The 25,790-nt window shown below is 42.5% G+C and overlaps 2 protein-coding genes across 4 annotated transcripts; both read right to left on the minus strand.

Moving 5' to 3' along the window:
- Positions 1–60: 60 nt before the first annotated feature.
- rae1 (ribonucleic acid export 1) lies at positions 61–9,462 on the minus strand (the record flags this gene model as incomplete). 2 transcript variants are annotated; one of them, XM_080461245.1, is made up of 13 exons in its annotated part: positions 9,355–9,462; positions 8,790–8,908; positions 8,579–8,683; positions 6,891–6,983; positions 6,710–6,796; positions 6,541–6,627; positions 3,549–3,620; positions 3,334–3,441; positions 3,047–3,153; positions 2,831–2,906; positions 2,151–2,345; positions 1,938–2,023; positions 61–1,422 (listed from the first exon to the last, which is right to left on the minus strand). In XM_080461245.1, coding segments are annotated over exons 2-13 (1,107 nt in total). In that variant the 5' UTR covers positions 8,880–8,908; positions 9,355–9,462. The 2 variants fall into 2 exon arrangements, with proteins under 2 accessions (XP_080317371.1, XP_080317370.1); XM_080461244.1 differs by lacking the exon at positions 61–1,422 and having other exon boundaries at positions 1,934–2,023; positions 9,355–9,439.
- Positions 9,463–11,597: 2,135 nt separating this feature from the next.
- Positions 11,598–25,693, minus strand: LOC308109131 (dysbindin-A). Of its 2 annotated transcripts, XM_080462510.1 has the most exons (6): positions 25,418–25,693; positions 23,114–23,277; positions 22,964–23,028; positions 13,456–13,608; positions 13,234–13,377; positions 11,598–13,125 (listed from the first exon to the last, which is right to left on the minus strand). In XM_080462510.1, the coding sequence occupies exons 3-6, from the start codon at positions 23,004–23,006 to the stop codon at positions 12,842–12,844; spliced, it is 624 nt and encodes a 207-aa protein (XP_080318636.1). In that variant the 5' UTR covers positions 23,007–23,028; positions 23,114–23,277; positions 25,418–25,693; the 3' UTR covers positions 11,598–12,841. The 2 variants fall into 2 exon arrangements, with proteins under 2 accessions (XP_080318636.1, XP_080318635.1); XM_080462509.1 differs by having other exon boundaries at positions 22,964–23,277.
- Between the last annotated feature and the right edge of the window lie 97 nt (positions 25,694–25,790).

Here is a 25,790-nt window from a genome sequence, read left to right on the forward strand (position 1 = left end):
TACTGCTAGGACAAAAAGGAAAAAACTGACATAAATACAAAAACACACAGGATCTTCTATATAATTTGGAACTTTTGTATTGTATTGTATTGTCCACTGGTGACCCCCAAAGGTCACTCAAAATACTAAAACATGTTCAAATGTTCTCATGTTGAAACTAAAGGAAGAATGCTTCACCAAAGAACAAGCCAATTATAGAAACCTCTTCATACATCAGTCGGGATTGCTTGGCAGGAAATGCAAAAAGTGTAAACATTTTTTATGTTCAGTCATGGTTATTCAGCAATTTTTTTTTTTTATTTCCAACTACTCCTGGTATGTATGAATAAAGGAAAGCCACTAGAGAGGTGCATCTGGAGATTTTCATTCAGCTTGTTCACTGGCAAGTGACCAATAGTTGATGAGCCTGCAGATTACAAAACTGATACTGATGTCATGCAATGATAAAAGTGAGGCAGCAGCTCGGCCTCCCACCCAGTGTCTTGGAGTAAGACTGTGAAGTACCAAGGGTCAGGCTGACAGTGAGGTGATACTCTAATGACCTCAATAAAAAGGCATTTAATTCACACCTACTTGGTTATGAACTGGTTCACTTCTCACACGTGGGCTTTGTAGCTGCCCACACTCCCTCATTCATATCCTCTTGATAAATCCCCCTAATTCCCAGCTGTGTGTCCTCGAGACCCACTGTCCTGCTTTGATCTCATTTGTCCTGTTTTAGCTCCCTGGCCTACTCTTGAGGAACAGCTGGATTCACCTCTCAGATCAGAGCAACATGCTCCACCTGCTGGTTACCTTGGATTAAGACAAATAGACTGGGGGAGTCACTGTAAAACTGTTTATGATGTCATGGTGGATCCAGTGTAGAGATTCCAGATGAATGGGTGGAATACGAAATTGTTGTGAACTTCAAGAGACGTACTTGCATGCACAATACAGTTTGTTTTAATCTCCCCGACTAACATTTAGACAGCAAACATTTGGGTTTTCATTTACTTTATGTTTCCCCTTCGAGTTGGAATAAACATCTTCAAAGCTAATATAATGCAGATTTATTTGTTTACACCCGATTCATTGATGAAGCTAAACCATGAGGAACAGTAACTCAACAGGGAATGAAAAATCTTCGGAATTCTGTAAAAAATAAACAAAAAAATAAGGAACGGAACACTTTCAAAAATAGGATGATTAACAAATAAAACCCTCCCTTTCTACGATGACCTCTCAGACCAATTGTCATGCAGCTGTCATCAACGCCAGTTTGGGAAGGCCCCTCTGATTGGTCCATGCACAATACACAGCACCACGGCATTGGTCCAGGTGTCTGCCGAAAGGAAGGAGTCTGTCTTGAGCGTATACACACACTAAAGCAGCAGGTCTTCTGCATTTTCCACACAAGAGATGCGACTTGGCACGATGAATCTGGAGACAGGAGGGAGCAGTCAGTCACAAATGTTTGTCTGAGGTGTTGTTTATTTATGATAAACAAGGAGATCCTTTTGCAAAGATTAATTAGCAAAAAAAACCTCATTCAGAACACAAAAAGCAACATCAACAAATGATGATCTGTGCAGGTTATTGCTTGCCTGTCTGTACTATTCCTGATTTGTTATTGCCCATATTTGAATAAATAATCTTTAAATACTATTTTTGCCAAGGGACACACTGCAACAATTAAGAAGTTACACCCTGCATACTGTAAGTTGGTTCTGATTGCATAGGTGCAAATTAAGCTTGTAAACACTTTCACAGCAGAAAACACACAGGCCTTCAACATAACTTCACTGAGGTCAGTACAAACTACTTGGAGCAGTACATGGTGAGAGATCTGACCACGACAACTGTGTCAGAGTCACAGGGTCACTGAGGAAATGGGGGCAGCACCGTCCAGTGACCACGGTCTCCAGGTCCTCAGACAGTAGCTGCCCTTTTCTCACCATTTCTTGTTCCGAGGCTTCAGCTCCTCGGCAGCATTCCTCAAGAAGATGTAGTTCTTTTTCTGGGGGTTGTAGTACTCATGGCCCTGAGGATCGTAAAGTGTCAGTTAGTATCAAATTCAAACTATAAATTGGATCCCATACCAAAGGTGCTGCTTCATTTAGAAAAACAAAAACAATGCAGATCGAGTTCAGCTATGTTTCCCAGCCTACCTTCGACCAGTCGTAACTGGAAGCATATGCAAAGATGTTGCCGTTGTGATTGAAACAGCAAGCTGTGATGGGCTGGTCCAGCTGCTCCGAGGTCTTCAACTTTGTGCGGGCATCTTTGTCCCAGAAGCTGAAGCGTCCGTCTGAGCCGACAGTGGCCAGTGTGCCATGGACGGGGTGGAAGGAAATGGCATTCACCTGGTGGAACACAGTTGGTAGACCAACACCAATTGTTACTACACTCATTGTTAGTATACATAGAGAGATACGCCTACATAGTACAGATCCAATTAAAAAATAAAAATAGAGTAATCACTGAAAAAAATAGTCATTATTGTCAGGCACTGAAGTGTGTGTGTCTATACATATACAGTATATAAAACACTACTAAAGTTATGGGATTGCTGACATGCTGCGTCATATCAGAAGGGGGACAACTGTAATCCATCACACAAAGTTTACTTGGATAACCATGTGGAAAAATATTATATTCATAATAGAAGTTGTGCCTCGATTGTTTCTATAATAAAATGTCTACGGTCAGCATAGGCTACTCTTGATCTGATGCCATTTGTCTTTAGTTTAAACATCACATGAGGAAATTTCCCCAATGAGTGCTATACAACCTCTTTTTGAAAAAAAAAATAAGAAGCTATCAGCAATGTTTCAGAAGAACAACGTACAGCATAGATGTCCTGTGGAGTGGCTGTATTGGTTCCATTTGACCGGTGGCATTTGAAGGTGAAGTTATCTTTGGCTCTGTAAACAATGAGGAAACACATTGAAGTCGTTTTCAGCGTCGGTTTGAGGCAGTGAAAGCAACACTTCAAAACTACGAAAGAAAAATTACAATCTGGTGTACGAGTACTTGACAGTATCTGAGAAGTTTAGCTACTCACGGATTAGGAGGATTGATGTAATGAATTGCCACTCGGCCCTCAATGCTTCCCAGTGCAAATCCTGTGGGCTTATTCTGTTTGTCCTTGAATATGGCAACACAGCGGTGCTGAAAGACAAGGGCAGGACAAATCACTGATTCAACAGGTAGTCCAAACAAAACAAAGTGTTTTACATTTGGAATGGAGTCAAAGAAAATGTATCTGGTTTGACTTCACAAGGAGTCTTTGTATAAACAACAGCTAAAAGCAGGAAACGACGAAGCTGTTCACGGAGTATCAAAGTTTACCTGATGTTTGAGAGGAGAGTCTATTCTGCGAAACTCAGAGGGCTGATTCTCTAGCTGGTACACAATCAGGCCTCTCTCTGCTGTCGCCACCACTGCCATGGGGTAGACCTACATGTAATCCAGAGAGGAAAAACAAACCATACAATCAATGTGCTATCAGGTTTTTACAGGCAACACGCATTCATAAGCCCATAATTGTGTCAGAAATGACTTACAACATCTGCACAGTAGCATCTCTCTGGCATCTGCAGGGACATCATGGGATTGGGCGAGCGGGTGTCCCAAAACTGAAAGCAAAGACAGAAAATGTTTTCACCCTGTAAACCCCCGACTGGGTTTAAGAAAATAAAAGAAACGCTGCGCTGTTGACGCGCTAAACAAGCAAAGCAGAGAGATTTAGGAGCATAAATGCATAGCTTCTTATCGGGATGCACAATATATTTAAAATGTATCATCACGTGACATCAACATGTACAGTTTATATAAAATACGTATGGAGCAAAAGACTTGACTGATCTGAGATAAATTGTGTGTTCTTTTACTGAGCATGTCTCAACATATTTTATCCAAACAGATGGAGCCCTACTGCCCACACACTATGTCAGAGAAATCAGAAAACTTTATTGTCATTGCCATAAAAACATCAAAACCTTGTCGGTAATCAGACTTCTTGGATCAGCAGATAAATAGGAATAACATCAAGTCGAGTATAAAAATAGGACAAAAACAAATCTGAGATAAATAAAACAATTGCACCATCTCTGGCTGAATAAAATTTATGGTGCATTAGTGTTTGGCACAGTCTGGAGCTTATGCTCGTGAGAGAGGAGAGGAGAGGGGAGACAGGGAGGAGGAGGGGTGATGGAGGCCACAGCTCCAGGGGAAAAGCTGTTCCTTAAACTGTTGGTCCAAGTTTTCATATTGTGGAACGGCTTCCCTGATGGGAGCGGGGCAAACAGGTGGTATCCGGGATGAGGTCTGTCAGTGCAGATTCTGGTGGCTCTCTTTTGCAGGTGTCCAGCAGATACAGCGTCCAGGTGAGGAAGCTCAGCTCTGATGATCTTCTGAGCTGGTGTACCAGACAGTGGTGCCCATGTCACCATGAGCTGGGGGGAGAGACCAGCCACTTCACTTTCCTGAGGAAGAAGAGACTGTGACGTGCCTTCTTCAGCAGGTGGGAGGTGTTAAGAGAAGTCCTTGGTGATGTGGAGTCCCAGGAATTTAATGTTCTCCAGAACATCCACCATCTCTACAATTACATGAAGTGGTGATGATGATTCTCCTGGACCTCCTGAAGTCCACAATGACCTCCTTGGTATTACATCAGCAAAATTCACTTCAGTGTTAGAGGGGTGGATGGGGGCCAGTTCTTAGAGAAGAGGGTGAAAAAGGTTGGGCTGAGCACACGGCCCTGTGGCATGCCAGAGTTCAGGATGATGGATGTTGAAGTGTGTCGTCCTTTCCTGACAGTCTGCGGCCTGCCGGTAAGAAAGTCCATAATCCACGTGCAGAGTGAGGTGTAAGTCCCAGATCCTGGAGTTTGTGAACAAGGTTATGAGGGATTATGGTGTTGAAGGCTGAGCTGAAGTCTATGATGGGCATTCAGGCGTATGTGTGGGTCAGGGCTGAATGGAGAGCAATAGGGACAGCATCCTCGGTACATCTGTTCTATCCAGCTCTGCAGGGATGGTGTCTCTGGACTCTGGATGTGGGACAGGATGAGCCTCTCAAAGCCTTTCATGACGACTGGGGTCAGCGCCACAGGACGTCAGTCATTGAGGCAGGTCACAGGTGTTTTCTTTGCAATGATGGTGGTGGATTTAAGGCAGGTGAGGACAGCAGCTTGTTGCAACGAGAGGTTGAAGGTGTCGGTGAACCGTGAGCTGCTCAGCACATGACTGCAGGCTGGAGCCTTGAGCAGCATCTGAACATGACTATTACTCCTCGGCTTGTGATTCCGGAATATCTTGATGGTTGGGTGGTCAACACTGTCTGAGAACAGAAGTGGATATAGGCCAGGACAGCTGCGGTGTTTTCCTCCAGAGAGTCAGAGAGGGATGTTGGTGAACATTTCATTCAGTGTATTATTTCCTCTGGCAGGGAAATGTTTGTTCTTATAAAATTTGGGCATTACCATCTTGAGATCCTAGTTATTGAAATCTCCCGTTCAAATCACTGCTGCCTTTGGGTGGGCTGTCAGCTGGGTGTTGATGAAGCTGTGTAGCTCCTCCAGGGGTATGCTAGCATTAGCATGCGGTGGTATGTAAACAACAGTGATCAGAATAGCGGAAAGCTTCAGTGGCAGGTGAAACGGACCCACATTTCCCAGCCAAGTACTCCAAATCCGGGAAGCAGTTTGACCCAATAATGTCTGTGGCTTTACACCAGTTGTGGCTGTAAACACACACTCCGCACACCTTTGGTCTCAAAGAGAAGCGGCAATTCGCTCTGCCCAGTGAACAGAGTGCTCTGCTTGCTTGATGGCTGCATCTGGGACGGCGCCGTCCAGCCAAGTCTCCGTGATCGTCATCACATAGCTGTTTGTCCTTTCCGGGATGAAATGCTGGTTTCGAGCTACGATTTCAAGGAGTTCGGTTCGCCCGTACTTTAATTGAGCACCGAGTGCACGGAAAAGTAAATAAAACGCACACAAAAACAAATAAAAGCTGCTGTAGATCCCAAAGCACCAAACTGCAGCATATTCATTCCCCGCCATCACCACCATCTCCTCACGTCCTGCACTGCAGCTCCGCTCACAGAGGTGGTGTAAATTAACAGCAAGAGCAAATCAATGAAATAAAATAAACTTCATCCAATTCAAAGACTGTATCTATCATGAATCATATTATCACAATGCTGAACATCAGCTTGTACTGTGGATATCTTGCAGTGCGAGGATTCCATGATTTACAAAACTAAATTAAAAACAGGTGAGCACAATACAAATTGTTCCCCACAGTCATGTAATGTTGGAAAGTTGCTGCCATGACTTGGTGCACATAAAGCCTTCTGATATGCCATTTCCCCAGATACAGTCCATATTTTTACAGTTTACCTTTCATTCTTTGCAATAAAGAATTAAATAACTACATTCATGACAACGTAGCAGATGAAAATCTTATTGGGTTTCCATTCCATTGTGCAGCGTGTTGACTTGAAAAAATGTGTAGGGCAAAGCAAGTCTTTTTAACAACGTAAAAGTGTTACCTTCAATGTTTTGTCCCAGCTGCCAGTCATGATACAGCTGTAGTTTGGAGCCTTTATCCAATGGATCGCTTTAATTGGGCCATCATGCTGTGAAGCGAGATAATGAGAGGTATAAGTTCATTCTGCTTCACTCAGGGCCAACTGTTGATCTGGACGCTTCAGTTCAAACCTGTGCGATCTGCATGGCTTGATTGCTGTTAAGGTCCCACATCTTTGCCGTCTTGTCACAGGAAGCCGTGAATACTTTGCTACCATCCTGTTTAAAGTATACAGCAGTGCGTACATTATTCAAACATAAAACAGATGTACTCCGCTGCAGAGTTCAAGTTACTTAGTTAGACGAGACTTACATCACTCCAGCAAGCATCCAACACTGGACCTGTGTGCATCTGTTGGGCTTTGGGGACTGTCTGTCCATTATCCTGTACTTCCCAGCAACGTACCTACGGTTCAACCACAAAACACAGTGGTCAATTTAAAAACGTATCATAAACTCAGTATCCCGATCACAAGTGAAGATTTATTTCTCTACATGGATGGAACTGCTCTGCCAGAAATATGGTTTATGAGGCCTTGTGGTTTTCATTAAGCTTGAATCAAAGGCCCTGTTTACACGGACGTTTCACGTGACAATGCCTCATCAGCAAAAAAAAAAAAAAAAAAAAAAAGGGGGGGGGGGGGGGGGGGGGTGCAGTTACACTGCAGCAGAGGAGGCACTGACAATGATGTAGTTAGTATGCCGGACCACGGAAGGGCGCTGTTGCTTGTTTTTGTAATGAAACCACACAGATGTGTGCAGAGAACAATACACTATAAACGTGAACAAAATTGAGAGTACCCGACATCTGTATGAACTGATGACGAACCGGATGCTCTCAGGAGTAAGTCTCAACTATAAAACTACCAATATGGACTATAAATATTGAATACGGACCAGGAGTCATACCACTACGGGCCCGCCATGTTTGTTTACAGGCGCATGAGCAGAAGAAACTATTTTCAATGGGAGGGGGGAGAGCGATGTGCATGTGCAGTAACAGCACTCTGTCGTGTCGAGCAGTCTCTGCAGGAGGGAATTGCGGCCGTGAAAGAATTGTTCCACCTTAGGAGCCGGTATAAAAACTTGGCAGATACAGTGGATCCGCACACTGGTGTCATGTAAACTGAAAAGTTTTGCGAATAGACTCGTATTTGTTGTTGTGTAAACCGGGCCAAATACTGAATCACACATCAAAATACCAACAGATTAATTAAATATTTAAAATAATACGTTGTAAAGTTCACCAAATTATCTCTGTAGAAATTCTCCTCTGTAGTTTAGTAAACTTAGAGGTTAACCCAGATAAAGGACAACCAGGTGCAGTGTTGCACAACAGCCTGTGTAATAGCAAATCATATCCTGAGATTTAATTAAATAGACATAATACAACAAAAATCCTTTTTTATTGTCATTACAGTAATGTTTATTCATGGAGAGGATTTCATATCAGCCCATTGGGCTTCTTTCCTCTCCTGCAGTCAGGTTTTATTTCTTATTTTGTGCAAAGAAAAAAAGATCATGTGGCTCTCATTTGAAAGGACACTAAACCAATAAAACTAATCACACTTTATTAATGCCCTTGGGGGTAATTCTCTCTCCTTTTTTGCCATTCTATTTTAAGGCTGCACATTAGAGCGCCCCAGGAGATGATGGGGTCCAGAATCCTGCTCATTGGCACCCAGTGGTAACCTGCAAATGGAGTCTGCAAACTCCCAATCCTAAGTCTGCTTCTCTTGCCTCTGCCCGGGGAACATGCGAGTCTGTGGGCATTGCTCAGGGACCCACAGTACTGTATTCACCCCTTGGCTATGGGAATCGGACCAGCAAAAATCACACCCTAAGTTCACGTCCAGTAGAAGACGTCCAAGTACACAGTTAAGCACAGAGACAACATGCAATCTTCACTGAGAGAGACCCCGGCTCAATTTGAGAGGCTGCAGTGGGGCAACTGTGCTTACCTGCTACATTACTGTGGCACACTAGTAAACTGTTACTCACATCATTGGCCCAGGAGCCTCCGATAAGGAAGTTCCCCGGCATGGTGGGAGGACTAAAAGCCAAACAACTGATGCTGTCATCTGGAGGCGAGGTCACTTCAACATCCTGACACAAGCACAAACAAAACATTAACAATGAGTGATGTTACAGTGGAAGTGAGCCAAACAAGAAATTCGAGAGAAGCACATAATAAACTGTGCGGGGCATTTACCTTCATGGGATTATGGCTGTCTGTCGTCGTGCTTCCAAACACTCCAGTGCCTCCTGCTCCGAACCCAGAGTTTGTTCCAAACAAACTCATGATGCATTCAATGTATTCTTGATGTCCACCTGGGAGGCAGCAGAAGGTATAATGTCTCTCACACAGCAGCTGATCGCAACCACTCACCGATCGTGTCCTATTACATCCTTGTGATTAAAAGTAAATGCTGGACAACACCGGCGGAAAATATCAAACTGGAAGCGGCGGGTTCGACACTCTTCATAGGTGATGGTAGATAAATAACACTAAAATGTAAAATTACGTATAATAAGAGTTTTGAAACGTGTCAACTTACTTATGGACAAAACGAATTGTTATACAAGTGAGCATTTAGAAGCGTTAGGGCGCTTAGCCTTGAAGCTAACGTCAATGCTAACTACACCATGCACCACCGCTAGCTTCTTCGAGCTAACACGCTTGTCAACACAAGAAGGAATCAACAAATGAGCTGCGATAACCAGCGCCGCCGTTGAACAGAGCACCCTCAGCATCTGAGACTCACGAATATACACACCAAAACGTCTTTTGAAGGCTGTTTGGCGCGCCGAACGCTGATGAGCCGAAAACGAGCAAGTGCGGCGCCTGACGCGCGAAGTGCGTGTGTCGCGGGCTGATGACGCAAAAAACTGCAGCTGAGGGCATGGCTGAGGGAAGTGCAGTTTGCCGAGTGAACACTCGGGGGCAGCTCGCGAATAGAATAGAATAGAATAGAATAGAATAGAATAGAATAGAATAGAATAGAATAGAATAGATAGTTGTATTGTCAATTTACAGGTACAACGAAATTTAAAGAGATTATTTTGTAGTGCGCAGTGCAACAAAAGATAAAATCTATAAATACGTAGATAAAAACTATAAATATATATGAGCAAATAAAAAAAGGAAACACTGAGGATACACAGATAGTGACCACATATCCTTACTCATGGTGTTTAAAGTTGTTGAGGACTTATTGCAATCGGAACTGTCAGAGATGATGCTTCTGGCTCTGTGCAGACATCTGGTGTAGATGTCCGACAGAGTCGGCAACTGTGCTCCCATGATGCTCTGAGCTGATTTCCTGACTCTTTCCAGTGCCTTCTTGTTAGCCTGTGAGCTGCTTCTGTACCACAACAGGATGTTGTAAGTGAGGATGCTCTCCACAGAGCATCTGTAGAAGGGCAGCAGCAGTTCCTGGGACAGGTTGACCCTCATCAGTGATCTTAAAATGTACAATCTCGATTGTGCTTTTTTCACAAGGGCATTAGTGTTGGTGCCCCATGTGTGATCCTGAGACTACAAGACACTATCCAACATTTTCCAATAAAGCGATTCATTTCCAGCAAACTAAATCAAGTATCACTTGTGGTGTTGGTGGAGCTTTATAATGGAAATTCTCAGCATCTGCCCCTAAACTGTATGCCAACTATTAAAGAAATACAGACAGTGTTAAGCAATTTCTAAAAAGTTCTAGTATCAGTTCTTATCTATACTTCAAGAAATTTCCCTTTAAATTTCAAGTAAAGAGCTGGCAGCTAAAGTTGCCAGCATTGCACTGTTATTCTGTAAACCTACTTATTATTACAGTGTTATGTGGTTGAGAGTATGAGCTTTACCAAGGGCGTAGGAATGAGTTTAACATTGAACATATTCTTCTTCTTCTTCTTATCATTATTATTAATAATAACAATAACAATAATAATAATAATAATAATGATAATGATGATGATAATGATAATGATAATGATAATGATAATGATAATGATAATGATAATGATAATGATAATAACAATAATAATAATAATAAGAACAAGAACAAGAACAAGAACAAGAACAAGAACAAGAACAAGAACAAGAACAAGAACAAGAAGAATTCAAAAATGGAAAGGAATAAATGATGTTTATAAGGCATCCCCACGACCCTTCTAATTTCCCTTGCTGATGAACTTTCAGTAAAAATCCGCAATACAATTCAGTGAAATAAACACTTGATTGTCCCAGTAGTAACTGTGTCTTATAAGTTCGATCACTTTGATTTACTCTTTGATTTTCTCACCGTGCCTAACTTGTAAGGAAATGGCCCAGGATGCTCTTCCTCAATCTCAAAGGAGTCAATAATCCAAGTCCTTCTGTGACGGATCAGCACCTCTGAACATGTTGCACTTGACAAACAATAAACCTGAAAAACAAACGACCCGTCAAACTTCAACTCCTGCACCTTTGCACTAAAGGTTGTTCTGTTCAAGGAAGGAATGTGTGTTTAAGGCCATATGGGAAGGGGTTTCATCATCCTTGCTCCGGGGAATTAACCTGGACGAGACTCATTTTTGCAGAGTTGATGAACCCGTTCTTACAGACAATGTTTTCTACAGAAAGAGGAGTTTTATGATGTGACAGATAATCCCTGACATTTCTATTATCACGATTAATTTAAACCTCACATTAGCTTGACATTATTTACGATAACATTGTGCCACACACTTTTATAAGAATTAAAGGGAAAATCACATTAATGTGAAATTACAATCAAATATATTTTTGCAAGTTGAAAAACATGAAAGAATTTTTTTTTTTCAAAGGTAGTAAAGTGTGCAACTATAAGTAATAATACGTACCAGGAGGAAGAAGCCCAGCATGATGCTTGTCCATGTATGTTCTGCTCACTGTGTGAGGACTGACTGTGAGACCCTGCCCCCTGCTCTCCCCACCCACTCAGCCTGCACCGCCACAATAATCACAGGGGAGAGTGCTTCTCATAAACCAACCTGGAAATGTAGCGACATGCTTCACTGCATACGTGTGAGGTTTATTTATGAGCGAACTGTACATGCAGAGGTTTGAACTTTATGAACATTGATTTACACATTTGATCCCAAATAATCCGTCTCTGTGAAAAATACAAAGCATAACACTGATTTTCAGCTCCCATGATCCCATATTTCATTAACAACTCAACACAAACAACAAATAAGATGTCCATTGTAAGACAATTTGTTCTAATTGGAAAATGTTGGCTCTTTATGGGTTTAAAGAAAGTATCACTGACCACAAACCTCGACTCCTTTTCATTCTGAGAGACTCTGCATCTCTAAAATGCTGTTTTCATTTCCATATGCGTTACTGACCTGTTGTCTGTCCTGCATTGCTTGTAAAGGCTCCTTCTGCAGTTTTATTATATGCACCTTTTTGGTGTAATGTCCACAAATACTTTGATATGTTTTGCTCTCACCCTTTGGATAAAAAGTCTATTTTCTCTATCTTCCCATGAACAATAAGAAGTGTAAATCAAGATTGTTGGTTCTATTAACATTTCATGCAAGATCCAAACAATAGCAAAATAACTGACAAGTTATTACTTCTAAACTTTCACTGTTTGGTTTTTCTGTTTGCAAACTTTAAACCCCGTTTATCTTAACTCTTTCATGCATGTTTTGTTTTGGATTCAGGTTGGAGCTTCTTCAAGCCTCTGATGTTGCCTTGAAGAAAGTTTTACGTTTATCTTACAATCATCTAAACCTTCTTCCATCCAATCAACCAGGAAGTGCATCATTATTTTTTCTGAACACGTATCAACATTTGTCACTCTTCTTTAAGGAAAGACTGGCGATAGAGAACTGAGTATTTACATTGGAAGAACAAGTTTGTTTTCAAAAACAGAGTTTAATAATAAGACATCTCATTTGCCAAATCAACCCAAGCTATAATACATTTTGTTGTTTCTATTTAGGGTATTGATTTACTGCTGTGTTAATACAGTACAAAATCCTTCACCTACCAAGTACAAGTCCAGTGTGGTTAAAAACATAGGAAGGAATTTTGTCCATTGCTACACCAGGAAAGGAGAAAAAACGGGACATCTCCATATTTACAGTTGATGGCCTCCATCACACACAGAGCTGTACAATTCATAAATCAGTGGGAAAGGTTGAAAGTACAGACAGTCTAGTTATGATATTTATCATCCCACAGTCTTCTGTTTGCCGCCGGCTGAGCTGCTTCACCAGCGAGCTGCAGGTAAAGATCTATTGAGGAGCAGATGGATCCCATGATGATGAAGATGGATTCTGACTTTTCACCTTCTCTGCCTCAGGAGCTGCGGTCCTTCTTTTTATTGTGCTGGTGTGTGTTTCTTCATCTTCTGATTCAATCACCGGGGTGTCTACAGCGTTGACGTTGACAGTCTGGCTGTCAGTGGAGGAATTTGAAGATGTGGACGACGCACGGGACTTGGCATCAAGACTCTCAAGAACATGTTGAAAGAGTCCATTACTGATTGTTTCCTCATTGTTGTTGTTGTTTCCTTGCCCTGCAAAATTGGGGGAACAAAGTAACATTTGATGATTAACTTGTGCTGTAGAGGAGGTTTTCTTTTTTCTTTCACTTTTCATTACTTTTTTGTCTCTAATGTTCACACCTGAGTGTGGGGAGGTCAACACGCCTTCGTCTCCCACAGAGCTGAAGAAAACATCCAAACTTTCTTGGTCAGAAATGTCTATCAGTTCCATCTGATCCAGAAGGTCCACATTCACCTCCATAGATGAGACGCTGCCAATGGGAGCTGGAAGAAGAAAAAAGAGTGGCAGTCTATGCATCTGTCCACAAAAACTCATGTGAAATCCTTCCCACTTCTACTCACGTCTCTTGTAGTCCCTGATACAAAGATGAGCTGAGGACAGGTAGACGTCCACATCATGCTGGAAGACTTCTTCAAAGAAATGCTGCCTCTCCCTGAGCTTCAGCTGCTGTGCTGCATCCACATCTGGCAGCCTCTGGGCTCGCTCGGTCTCCGCTGCCAATCACAAAGAAGGGACAAGACTAAAGAGTGTCCAACAGACTAAGACTGTGTAAACATCATAGCTGAAGTTTGGAAATCAGAGACATCAGACTGTGAATGAAGCATTACAAGTCAGAGATCATCTGGTACTGCATCCTGAGAAATTAGAGGTAAACAAGGCAGAAGCCAGAAGAGGGAGACCTTGAGCTACAAGTGAAACATACAGAAACCTGAATTTGGTGTGTATTGTCACTCCACGTGGAAATGAAGCCAATTAAGACTCAGGTTTGAGTTTTTTTTGTTTTTTTTCTATGAGGACATAGTTTCTTCTGGTAAATTCTATATATGATTGCTATGCAAAAGAAAGCCGTCAGTTCTCTTTTTGTTTACCCACATAATCTCATTTCCCCCCTCAACAGCTTCACTGTAATAAGGCTGAGTGCAATACCAATGTGAGAAAATGGAGGGGTGATTTGTATCATAGTGTGACAGCATTAGAAGTGAAGAGAGGCAATGCTGGAAGCTGTAAATACTGTAAATACCAGAGCCTGACTGACTGTACATGAAACAGCACAGGAAATGGTCACAAGATGAGAGTCATTCAAACAGAGAAACACCAGGAAGAAAACCAAATATATAAATACAGTGATGAGGAGGAGAAAGCATTCAGCTTTTCGATGTGTATCAATCATTAACACCATCATCATCATTATGATGATGATGATCATTATTATTATTATTATTATGATTATGATTATTATTGTTATTATTATTGTTGTTGTTGTTAGTGTTATAATGAATAATGACAACAACATCAATAATAATGTGATATGCGTGTCTACTGGAATATATACAGTATATATTCCAGTAGACATGCATATCATTGACATGAATACTGCACTGAACTTCCACCTACTAGGAGTCTGTGATACACAGGTATTAAAACTGCGTCTGGATTTTCAAACGCTTTACAACCTACAGGCAGGGATTGAGCTAATTGGATGAGGCCTCCAAGTCTAAACTGGGAATAATGGGATAGTCTCAGCTGAGAGCAGCAATCACAGCAGCTCTATAAATACACCAGAGAGTGATGGACAACAGAGGAAGACAATCGACTCAGGAAGTTAACAAGGAATACCAGGAAAAGAAAACAATGCTGAAAGTATCTGCTGTTGCTGGTGAGAGGAAGAAACTGTCTTTGTTACAAGCTCTTTTTATGCTCTCATATTGCACCATAAAACCTTGATCATTGCTGCTTAATCTGCTAATTCAGTGAGTCCCAAAACTGCAGAGTTGGCATAAAAGCAGCAACAGGTCATCTTCTTTGGATTGCAGCATCAGCGCAGTCGTGCCCAGGCACATGTCAGGGATGGAAGTACGACACGAGCCTGTCACTGCGTCTCGGCTCTTCCCCGTTTGACAGGCTGCCTCCAGGGTGCAGAGACTCTGCTGGAGGACGGCTTCAGAGAGGACACAAAGAAGACAGACCTCAGGGTCCTTCTGACAGCAACTACAGGTACTGTATACACTATGTGGGTATACTCAGAATCACAAAATATGAAAGGAGGAAAAAACACAAGAATCTAGAAGCAATCTGGGAGAAAAATATCACCGTGTACATATCTTTCTTGTCGTTTTATTTTCCCACTTGCATCTATGTTCTGGAGTCTCTTGAGAAGAATTTAATCTAATCAAACACTCGGGTCAATAATGCTGACGCCTTCTTCTTTAATCTTTACTTTTTTACTTTGTTTCCTGGTTTTTATCAAATATTTGAATCCTTGTTCCATCCTTTTTCTCCCAAATCCAATGAGTTGAGAGTTGAAGTGAAGTGCTCCTTGAAATATGTTGACTCGTCGGATGTTTTTTACACATGTGTTGGTTATGTGACGTACATCCTCCAGTCTTAGACTTCTGACACCTGAGTTCCTGCTGGCTGACACATCAGCTGTGAAAGAAGCTTTTTAACTAAATATTCTGCAGTTCACTCTGGAGTGAACAATTTACTGCTCAACGTTTTCTCACAAGGAGCAGCACTTTGATGTGTAAAGTCTGCTCGTCTTCTAGGTTTCCACTTTGAACCATTTTTCTATCACCTCTTTAGAAGAGACAGGAAGCAGCCATCGCTTCACTGCAGGAGGGGATGTTAGCGATCACAAACATGCATCGTGCGAGCATGACGGTGTTGTCAGTGTACCTGGTACAAGTGTTCTTTTTATTACAGAAAACACTCCTACCCCGAGGAGACTTTTGAATATTCTCTAGTTTGCATTTTTTTACCGTCATCCCAGCATTTCTGCCTCAGTGTGGATGCCTGAGGCTGGGTGGTGGTGTTTTGCAGGGGAAGGGATGGTCTCTTTTCTCATCGTACTGTTACACAGTCACAAACACTGTCGTCTTCAGAGCCTCAAGGAAGCACGAGGGAGCAGTGCTGACGGGGCAAGTTGCCAGTCACAGGCAGGAGCTGCTGGTTTGATGTGTGCGTTGTGATGAACAGAGCCACTTGTTCAGAGGACATTATGTGAGACAAAACACAAGCTGCGAATGGCTATCAGCATTCTTTTATACGTAGAACAAACTATTATTCCTTGACTGCTTGTGCTCAAAGATAATGATGGTTCCCACAGACAAATTGCCTTGTGCATTATTATATCCTTGAGCGTTTTCCCGCTCAGGTAAATAATGATTGATTACCGCATTGATTGCTTCTACTTTGAGGCCGAGGCCCATGGAGAGCTAAAGGTTAGCTCCAGATGTATATCCTCGCATTGATTTCTTTCCCCTCGCTATCCAGTTCTTTATTCCATTGAATCGCCTTAATCAATATGGGTTCCCCTAGCCGCAGACGACCCCCGTGACCTCTGATTAGCACAACTACTCACATGGGAAAATCTGCAGTGTAAGAAAAAACTTGGCTGCTGTGTCCACCACTGATGAGGTCACGGGCCCGGCCCGCTACGGACTCCCAACAAAACAAAGTCTTCAGTTTCGTACCGCAAAACCTGAGGGACCTGCTCCCGGGGAGGGAGGGGGAGGTGAGAGGATGGAGGCCAAAACAACCTGCAGGTAAATATGTTTTCTTCTCTACCACTTTTAATTCCCTTTCCTCTACCACCACATTTTCCCTTCCTCCTCTTTTATGTCCCACTCTATCTTCGTCGTGTCCCTTGCCCTCCTTCCTGTTCATGCCCTAGGACTTGAGAAAGAAAAGGTCATAGATCAGCTGGACATGCATAATGACTGGAACAGACAGAAAGATAGAGACACACAGAGCAGGCTGTGCATGTCTGCCAACACCCCCACCCCCACCCCCCCGGACCACCACCACCACCACCATCACCACCACCCCACAGAAAGACAAACCCAGATCCTCCGCTCAGTCTGAAATGGAAGAAAGAGCCCATTCAGAAGCAGACAAAAGCAGGGATGTTGTAAGGGAAGGGGACTGGCCTGCCCTTCTTGGACATGATGCCAAAGACAGGAAATCATTAGAGATTAAACGTAGGGATAAAATTATACTGAATTTAATTTTAAATGGACACAAAAATCACGGCTCAAACTGTTAAATGAATAATGTGGGTAACCTCTGTGTTGTTATATTCCCTATAAAACTGTTTCGTAGTGACATTTAGCAAAAGAACAATGTTCAGCTTTGAACACATACAATGCTATATCTCCACTTAATGGTCAACTCTGTGCTCTACTGTATTCAGTTGTACTACTTTGCTCCATAGCTTTGGCATCTGTAAGTCATGTCGCTCTTTTCTTAATCCTGTTTCTCAAGGACAGGCCTTTGAAATGTCAGTTCAGAAGCTCCAACTACACCGATATAAGAAGCATCACATTGATCTGGGGGCTAAACGAAGGGATAGGAGAGCTCAGTGTCGCCCACAGGCTGCCATTAGCCCATCACTGTGCTAAGTGAATATGTGAGCTCACAGGCAGCTCCCCTGCGACAGAGAGAGAAGGTCAGAGAAGCACAGCGCGAAGAAAACAGCTTTGCCAGATGATCCAGTTGTTTTCTGGTTGTCATGGGATGGAACTCCTCAGTTTGCAGTAGTTAAACAGAATCCCAGTGGGAACCATGGTTTCCTCCCCTGCTTTGATTATAGAGCTGGTTGCCATACTCTCGGTTTCGTTCTGCCTCGGCTCTTTTCTGGGAAGTGGTTTTCTTATACAAAGGGATGAAGTCGTCCCTGTTTAAATGATTGTGGTGGGAGATTAAACTGCCTCAGCTATCCCATCATTTATTTTGAATTGTACACTGCCAAGAAAAAAAAATCCTCACATCCTGATTCTTGCTTGTTTGATGTGTAAAAGTCTATACTGAGCCAAAAAAAACCACCAACAACTCTGTATCAACCAAAAACATAAATAGAGAGTTGAATAAGCTCTCCAGGAGTCAGGGTACACATTGGTTTGTGCTTCATACTGAGGATTAGTGTTGACAGACCCCTTTGAAGCAGCTTGCTCCTGGTGATGTACATCCACGTACTCTATTACATCAGACTCAAGGTGTTGTGCATTCTCTCCACTAAGGTTTAATGTTTTCATGGTGTGATGGCCGAGATCAGGAGGACATCATGTGTGGCAGCTGAATGGTGGTAACTCTGCTTTTTGGCTTCATCCCATGATTGCCTGCAGCATGCACTGGAAAAGCTCTCCTCGTGAGCGAGAGAATGGGATCAAGTGGCCAGCATGAGCCTTTTTCCACAGGGTGGTGGGCTTCACCCCTCATAGGAGAGTGATGAGCTCATTTGGAGGAGACTTGGGCTGCCTTCACACCAGTGAGTGCAGATTGTAAATTGTCAGTGAGTCGGCTGCTTTCACGCCGACTCCAGACCAAACCATGAGTATAACGTTACAGGCGGCATCCTGGTCACATGGTTGCCGATCAAAATTTAGTTTGACTGTATGGGACACTGTTCTACGGAGGAATTCAAGCCTGCTTCCATGAGGCATTTATCGAACGCAGCACACACATCATTGTTCTTGTGTGTTGTGCTCATATTCACCCCATAGTCTACTGTATTTGCTTTCATACCTCATTCAGGGTGCACCAGAATTTGATTGCGGTGGCTGCACTAGTGTGACCCAGAATTCAGTTTTGCTTTCACACTGGCATAGCTGCACATTATAAGATCAAAAATTCAACTAGATCAAGTGAAATATGGCCACTGTGAAAGCACCTTTAAAGGAGCAGCTATAGAAGCCGCAAGGATATCGAGGCTTCTTTGTAACACCACTTGGACTAAGGAAGAATGGACCTTTGCAGAGGAAGCCCAGTGATACATTGATTAGCAAGACCAAGGTTTGAATCCAGACTAGGGTTTCTTTTCTTTGCTATTTGCATATTTTCTCTTTCCGTGTGTGAGTATTCAACCTTAGTTCCATAGGTTAAGTTCAATGGTGACTTAAATTGGTGGTTATCAACTGCATTATTTTGTGTCTGACCCCTTATGACTAGACTTTATTCAATCAGGCTACTGCAAACATTACAGCACACTAACAAAGTAAACTATTCTGTTATAATCTGGTATAAATCTGAATGGGCTCTTGAGGTGTTATTTTTACTCAGAGTCTCTTCTGTAGCTTTTAGCACAATGTTGACCTTAACAGTGACAGCAGGCTGTTAACAGTCTGCAGCTGGTCATTAGTGGATCAGTGGAGCTGCGGTAAAAAATAGTGTCTCAGTGGTCATGAGGGATTGTGTATCTACAGACTGGCTGTGGTGGGAGACGCTTTATGGCTCTGTAAGACTGGGAGCAAAGACGCCACCAGGAGTTGTAGTTTATAACTAACATTCACCACATCACACGGAGAGCATCTTACTCTAGGTACCTCCTCTAGTTTTATTTGCTTCGATTTGAAAGCATCTTTCTGTAAATCATTCAAAATGAGAGAAATAGCTTTGAACTGGGGTGAAACTGATATGCGCTCGTGCTGGTAAAACAAAGAGTTATGTCTCTGGACACCATGCACTTTGTTTTTCTTACTGTTATTTTTGGGTCCGCTCTGTGTTTTATGTCCAGCTCCCGTGGCTGACATTTACTGGGCTCCTGTTGCAAGGTCGTTGAATTATTCATGACAGCTGTTGATGTGTGTTTGGCCCTCTGTTTGAACTATATTTCATGGCATGTACAGTATGTGTGTATTTTTTCCCCGCTGGGACATAGCACTGTCTAGCTCAGGCCCTCAACAACGGCATCAGTATTAACTCTCTCCTTCCTTTCCTCTTGACTGAATTTCCCTCAGAATAACAAAAGCACTGTTTGTAGGTCAGTGTCCTGTCCCACTGCCCTCCGTGAAACCCCAACAGCCGGCTGTCGTGTTTTGATCAACACAATAGGCATCAACAGATGACAAAGCACTAGCGTAGCTGTTTTTTTCATGCACTGGTGAATATAAGTTTGAGCCTGTCAATAATGGACAAATCTCTGTGGATTGGTTCAGTAAATCAAGCATTGCTTTACATTCAAGTGGGTGACATGAATCGGTCTTTTCCTGTTTCATGGGAAATTACTGCCAACATACTGATGTTTGACAAAATCCCTCATTATGTTTTAGCAAGAACTCATGAATAAATTGAGAAATTACACTCAAATATGTTAAATTATATTGTGAGTTGTTTTGTCTGCATGAGCGAGACAAAAATGTCCCGTTCTTATTAAAAGGTTCACATGCTGACAGACCTCATCTCAACATCCAAACTGCTTTCTGCTCCTTCTTTAAACAAATTTTGGACTTATATTTGTGATGGCGGTTGAAAGCAAAGGAAACACAGGGTCTGACATCTCTGTGTTTATTTAGCAAGACTGAATGACCAGATTCAGGCAGTATCAGTCCACTGTAACAGCGATGAAGCATTGTTATTAGTCCCATATATTTGGAGTAATCGTGCAAAGCTGCTTCTACTGGAGCAAGGATGTAAAATTGTGCCTGTAGTATCATCCTTCCTATAATAACTCTTTATCCAAATTTGGGTAGCAGGAACCGATTCGAACTGACTGCGGAGAAAAGAAAGGAACATCCTGGATAAGTCAGAGATTACAGACGACCACATACACATGCATGCACATGTAGAACATGTAAACTGTTGAATTGTTGTTGGTGAAGACAAGACTATGATGTTCCTAAACTCACCCTGTATGATTGAGCTGAGACAAAAAAATAGACCCTGTCATGTTATTTTGTGGGAAGACCGATCAGCACCGGTCAAAGACAACAGATGTTTTAAAAAATAAAAAAAAAAAATAAAAAAAAAAAAAAAAAAAATATATATATATATATATATATATATATATATATATAAAGTCTTAGAATTAAACAGAAAAGTGAAGAAATTGTTCAAAATGAAAAAGAGTCTGTGCGTGTACTTAATCTGTATTAGTTTATTGTTATTATATTTGTGTTATTGTAATTATAACAACTAATTACTGCATCAGATTTGTCTGCCTGATGAGTAAAACTCTAACAACTACTCACCATTTTCTCTGTATTTAAAGTATCTCTAGCTCAAGTTAACTTATTCAAACTAGTATCGCTAGATTACTGCCAAACTATTGAATTCTGTATTTGTAGTTTTTAACTGACCAACCAGATACATTTGTGTTCATGTTTTACTCCTTTCAAAAGGGGAACTCAAGCAATGAGCCGCAGTTGTTTTTGTCCCTGCAGTGCTGTGAGCGCGGATGGTATTTGCTTGATCTCTACAAGGATTGAGCTGAGGGGCGAGTCGATGGATTTACTAATGAGGAGAGCTGGTGAGCATATCTCTGGGGATACCGTGCCGATCCCTGATCTGATGGAAACTACAACCAACCATCCAGACAGGGAGCTTATCATTGAGTGTAATCACATGCAAGTCAATTTAGCTTGTCTCTTTATGCTTGAGGGTGGGAATCTGAGGGACAATACACTACACAACTCTGTTAAAACTTTTAATCTGAGTTTGTGTTCATGACAAACATGCTGATTGCCATTCAATGGTATGAAATTATAAGTTATTACAAAATGATCTGATGTATGCATGACTGTGTGTGTGAATGACTCCAATTGATATTGATTGTTGGATTGTTGCATCGCTGAGTGTGAATGACATAAAATACCACGATTTATACTTGATTTACTGTCCCTATTATCAGAAGAGATTTATGGAAAAACACCTTAAGCAGGACTAAAACTTTGGTGAGTTTGTTGTCACTCCAGCTCAGAGAAGCATACTCAGATACCGTGTAAATCATTTAGCATGTGATGAACTATCACATTTTCACTGCTCCAATTTGCGCGTTAAGCAGCATTTATACTTCCTCAGTCATATGTGGGTCATACCCACAGGGATCAAGCTAAGACAACGCTGTGGATTGATGCTGTCTCTCTACACTCAACAGCTGGCCAGCCCTGCACTGCACCCCACTGCACACCAGCTCGCTCTGGCACATTCCCACAACAATCAAAAAGTGACAGAGCACACCATGCAGGGCGGCACAGAGCAACAGATGGGACACATCTTCTCTGGAGTCCCAGCCCTGATCCTTTTTAGCCTCGTGAAATCACTGATCTCGCTGGGACTAATTTGATTCCAGGTCCTATCTGGGTTGCTGTCCGTGAAACATGTCGCAGACCCCATTGCAGCGAGTCCGCTCTGATGAGATCTGCGAGCTCAATCCCATTAGAAGTAACAGATCTTTGTCTTGAGCTGTGCGGTGGCCCCAATCCAAGGCTGCCTCGGCATGTCTAACATGTGTGTGTAAGAGAGTGTGTGGGTGTGTGTGCCTTTGTGTGGGAATGCATCCCTATTCCCGAGCAAAGAGAGTGACCCATTCATTTGGTATTAGTGAACATTACTCAGGGTGATGATTCAACATTCCTGTCTGAGTTTTGGCTGGCACAGCACTCAGACCAGCCTCTTCAGGCAACGTCAACACAACAGCAGCTTTAACTCATCGTCACACCAGCTACTTCCACATTACAAACACCCAGACACATATATTTACATTGTACAGTGATAAAGTTGTGAACTGAAAGAACAAGAGTCTAAGACATTTTCAGAAAAGTGCACGTTTTGGGCTTTTTCTCCACGACTTCATCACTGTTTGGACTTCAAAAGTTGACATTAAAATGTATGATTTCTGTCAAGTTACAATGTGATGTAGGCAGATAAATACATGGGCAAGTGGTGTGAAAGGTTAGGGCTTCATCAGCTACATCTCCACACCACACAGGGACAGAAAGTGGGGCAACAAGCTTCCCACAAATGTGTGTGTCCCTCTCATCATTATCTTGTTCTCGCTCACATCTTCCTCAATATCTGATGGTAACAACTGTCTAAACCGAGCAAACATGAAGTTAAAAACAAAGAGGCACTTACAGGACTGGCGTTTGCTGTGGAGGTTTGCTGATGAGGAGTTCATGTTGCTGGAAAGTTGTCAGAGGCTATAGGACAGAGGATGTGTCAGTGTCAGTGGTGGACGTTCAACCGTGGGAGAGTCCAGCAGAGAACCCGATGAGCATCTCCCACCTCCTCTCACTCCCGGAGAAACGGATGTGCACTGACGCCCTGCTGCTCTCCTCCCTCACTTCCCCTCTTCCCTCGGTGGAATCCAAGACACTTGGACAGGGACAAGAACAAGATTGTGGCTCTGTGGAGTGGACCAGCTGACCAGTGACAGGAGGAGGGCGGAGCTGGGGGAGAGAGAGAGAGAGAGAGAGAGAGAGAGAGAGAGAGAGAGAGAGATGGTAAGACTTTATGTAACGGGGTGGAAAATACCAAGGAGAGACAGGCACATGCATCTGTTATACCCCCCCCCCCCCAACCCCACCCAGACCCCCCCACCCCTTCACTCAAAAATGACTTTTTGTATCACAAATTAATATTATTTCCACCTATTAGGGATTTGAAACTTGAAAAGGTGTGGGGGAATCTTCTCACGGTTCAGTTCGGAGACGAGCCAGAGCAGTACCTGATCGTTTATGTGTCCTGCACACCATCTAGTGGACAGCAGCTGTCAGCTCCAGGTTCTCTAAGCAGCACGTGATTGCACAATATTTGCTTTCCAGAGTCTCACAAAGCAGCATTACATCACAGCCTTTTCCTAAACTCAGCATCAGCATCCGAGAGAGGCCTTTGAACTGTGTCTTGTTTCAGATGCATGCGAGGAAAAACGCAGGTGTGAGTCAATGTGAGAATATGCGTAAAAAGCCCTTAACACAAAGTAACCGACTTGTTGATCACCACACAAAAACTAGGATTTTTTAAAATGTGTATGATGAACGTGTTTCCAAAAACTTAAAATGATTTTTTAAAAATGTATTTATGAATTAAAATTAAAAGAATAACCCACGTAAGAGACAACAATGACAAGCTTATTTTCTGAAGGTACATCAGCATGGAAACTTTCACGACTGAACCTCACTCTTGGTGTTTGTGCCAAGCTGCCAAGTGAAACTGCAAATACAAGCTGTAATGTGGCAGTTGGGAAGTGGTGGGAGTGACTGCGATTTCTAACAATTCAAACACAGTCTTTGTAAATGTCAGCGGTGGAGGTGGTTTTGTCTAAATGTTTTAGTTGTGGCAAAGGCTGCAGTGCTACACTTTAAAACTGTTGTGAGCATGCAAGTGTGCATACTGATCAGCCACAACATTAAGACCAGTGACGGGTGACGTGAATACCATCCAGTAAGATGGTAGGGGGATTTTTATTAATCAGCGAGTTTACATTTTGCCTTCATAGTTGATCAATCACTCAACATTTATTTACAAAGCCCTTTACAACACTGAAGTGGACCAAAGTGCTTTCCAGTAAAAACGGACAGTAAAATGAGAAAGAAAATAGTTAAAAGAGAACAAGAGTAAAAACATACATTATATCAACAAGAGTAAAATCAAATCGACTTAAAATAAAATAAGGCAAAATAAGATAACATAAGCTAAAATGTCACCATATTACCGTGTATCAAAAGCCAGTCTGAATAAATAGGTTTTGATCCCAGATTTAAAAAGGCCAAAGTCGGTTAAGGTGAGTATGTTGGGGGGCAGTTTGTTCCAGAGTCCGGGGGCAGCAACTGAGAAATCCCGCTCTCCACAATGTTTATACCTGACTCTAGTGACTTCCCTAGTAGCAGCTGATTTATGGACATTAGCCACCTTTCAGTGCGACAGTCACGAGTTCTGCTAAATAAGGAGGGGCAAGGCCGGTGAGTGCTTTTAAAAGTATGTAAAAGAGTAAAATCTTAAAATGAATCCCAAAAGAAACTGGGAGCCAGTGAAGGGAGAAGAGGACTGGAGTGATGTGCTGACGTCTGGATGTATTTTTTTTTTTTTAATGGGCTGTGGCATTTTGCACCAATTGGCGACTGAGGGCAGACTGGGAGACACTGACATAAAACCAAGACAGAAGAAAACACGTCTTTCAGCAATTTTAGTGAAGAAAACGTCCAAAGAGCAACTCATTGTTCTCATAGGCTGAACGACACTAGATGAGGAATGAAAGAGAGACAGGTTCAAAGTGATCGAACACTGGAGAATGTGGGGCGGTAGCAGACTGGTGGAGAGCTGCCGCTAACCTTTTGCTGCCCAAAATCACAAGCAGCCTTTGGAGGACGATTGGAGTCCAGGCCTCAGGACTTACACAATATTAGACGGGTGTTCACAGTGTTATGGCTGTTGATCACGAATGAGAGAGGCAAAACAGAGAGACGCGCAAAACAGAGAGACGCACAAAAAAAGAGAGTGGGCAGAGGAAGCATGATATGACTCAAAGTGAGAAATCCTCTTCACCACAAACTAAATGATGCGTAGGCTTTCCCATGACTGGGGGTTCACCTGCTGAGGCCCTGCAAAATCGATCGCTGAGAGCCGGGTTGCTGAGTTGTTCAGGCAGATGAGCGTCAGAAACCGTGTCCTCATTCTTGTGAGCTGAACCACAGAAGATGTTTCCTCCATGTGAACAGCCTTGTTTTTTCTGCAGCGAGCCAATGATGTTACCCAAAGATGACCTTTGGATGTGTTTGGTCAAAAGCACCTGGAAGTCAATCGTTCGGTTTGGCACCGCGCTCAATAAGGACGAAACATTAATTCATGTCTGCCCACCACCGAGGTGAGGAAAGCAGGAAGTGACAAGCTGAACAACAGGAAGATGATCACATTGCATGTGTGATTGTAAGATTACTGTCCTCTGCTTTTTGGTTATTGTTGT

The sequence above is a fragment of the Lipophrys pholis genome (genome assembly GCF_963383615.2).
Source record: "Lipophrys pholis genome assembly, chromosome: 4".
In the NCBI taxonomy this organism is placed as follows: domain Eukaryota; kingdom Metazoa; phylum Chordata; class Actinopteri; order Blenniiformes; family Blenniidae; genus Lipophrys; species Lipophrys pholis.

Coding starts and splice junctions, on each gene's coding strand:
- LOC308109131 (XM_080462510.1), bottom strand. CDS start 23,006: ATGAACTCCTCATCAGCAAACCTCCACAGCAAACGCCAGTCCT. Junction 13,378..13,455: donor TATCAGGGACTACAAGAGAC/GTGAGTAGAAGT, acceptor TTCTTCTTCCAG/CTCCCATTGGCAGCGTCTCA. Junction 13,126..13,233: donor GTTGACCTCCCCACACTCAG/GTGTGAACATTA, acceptor CCAATTTTGCAG/GGCAAGGAAACAACAACAAC.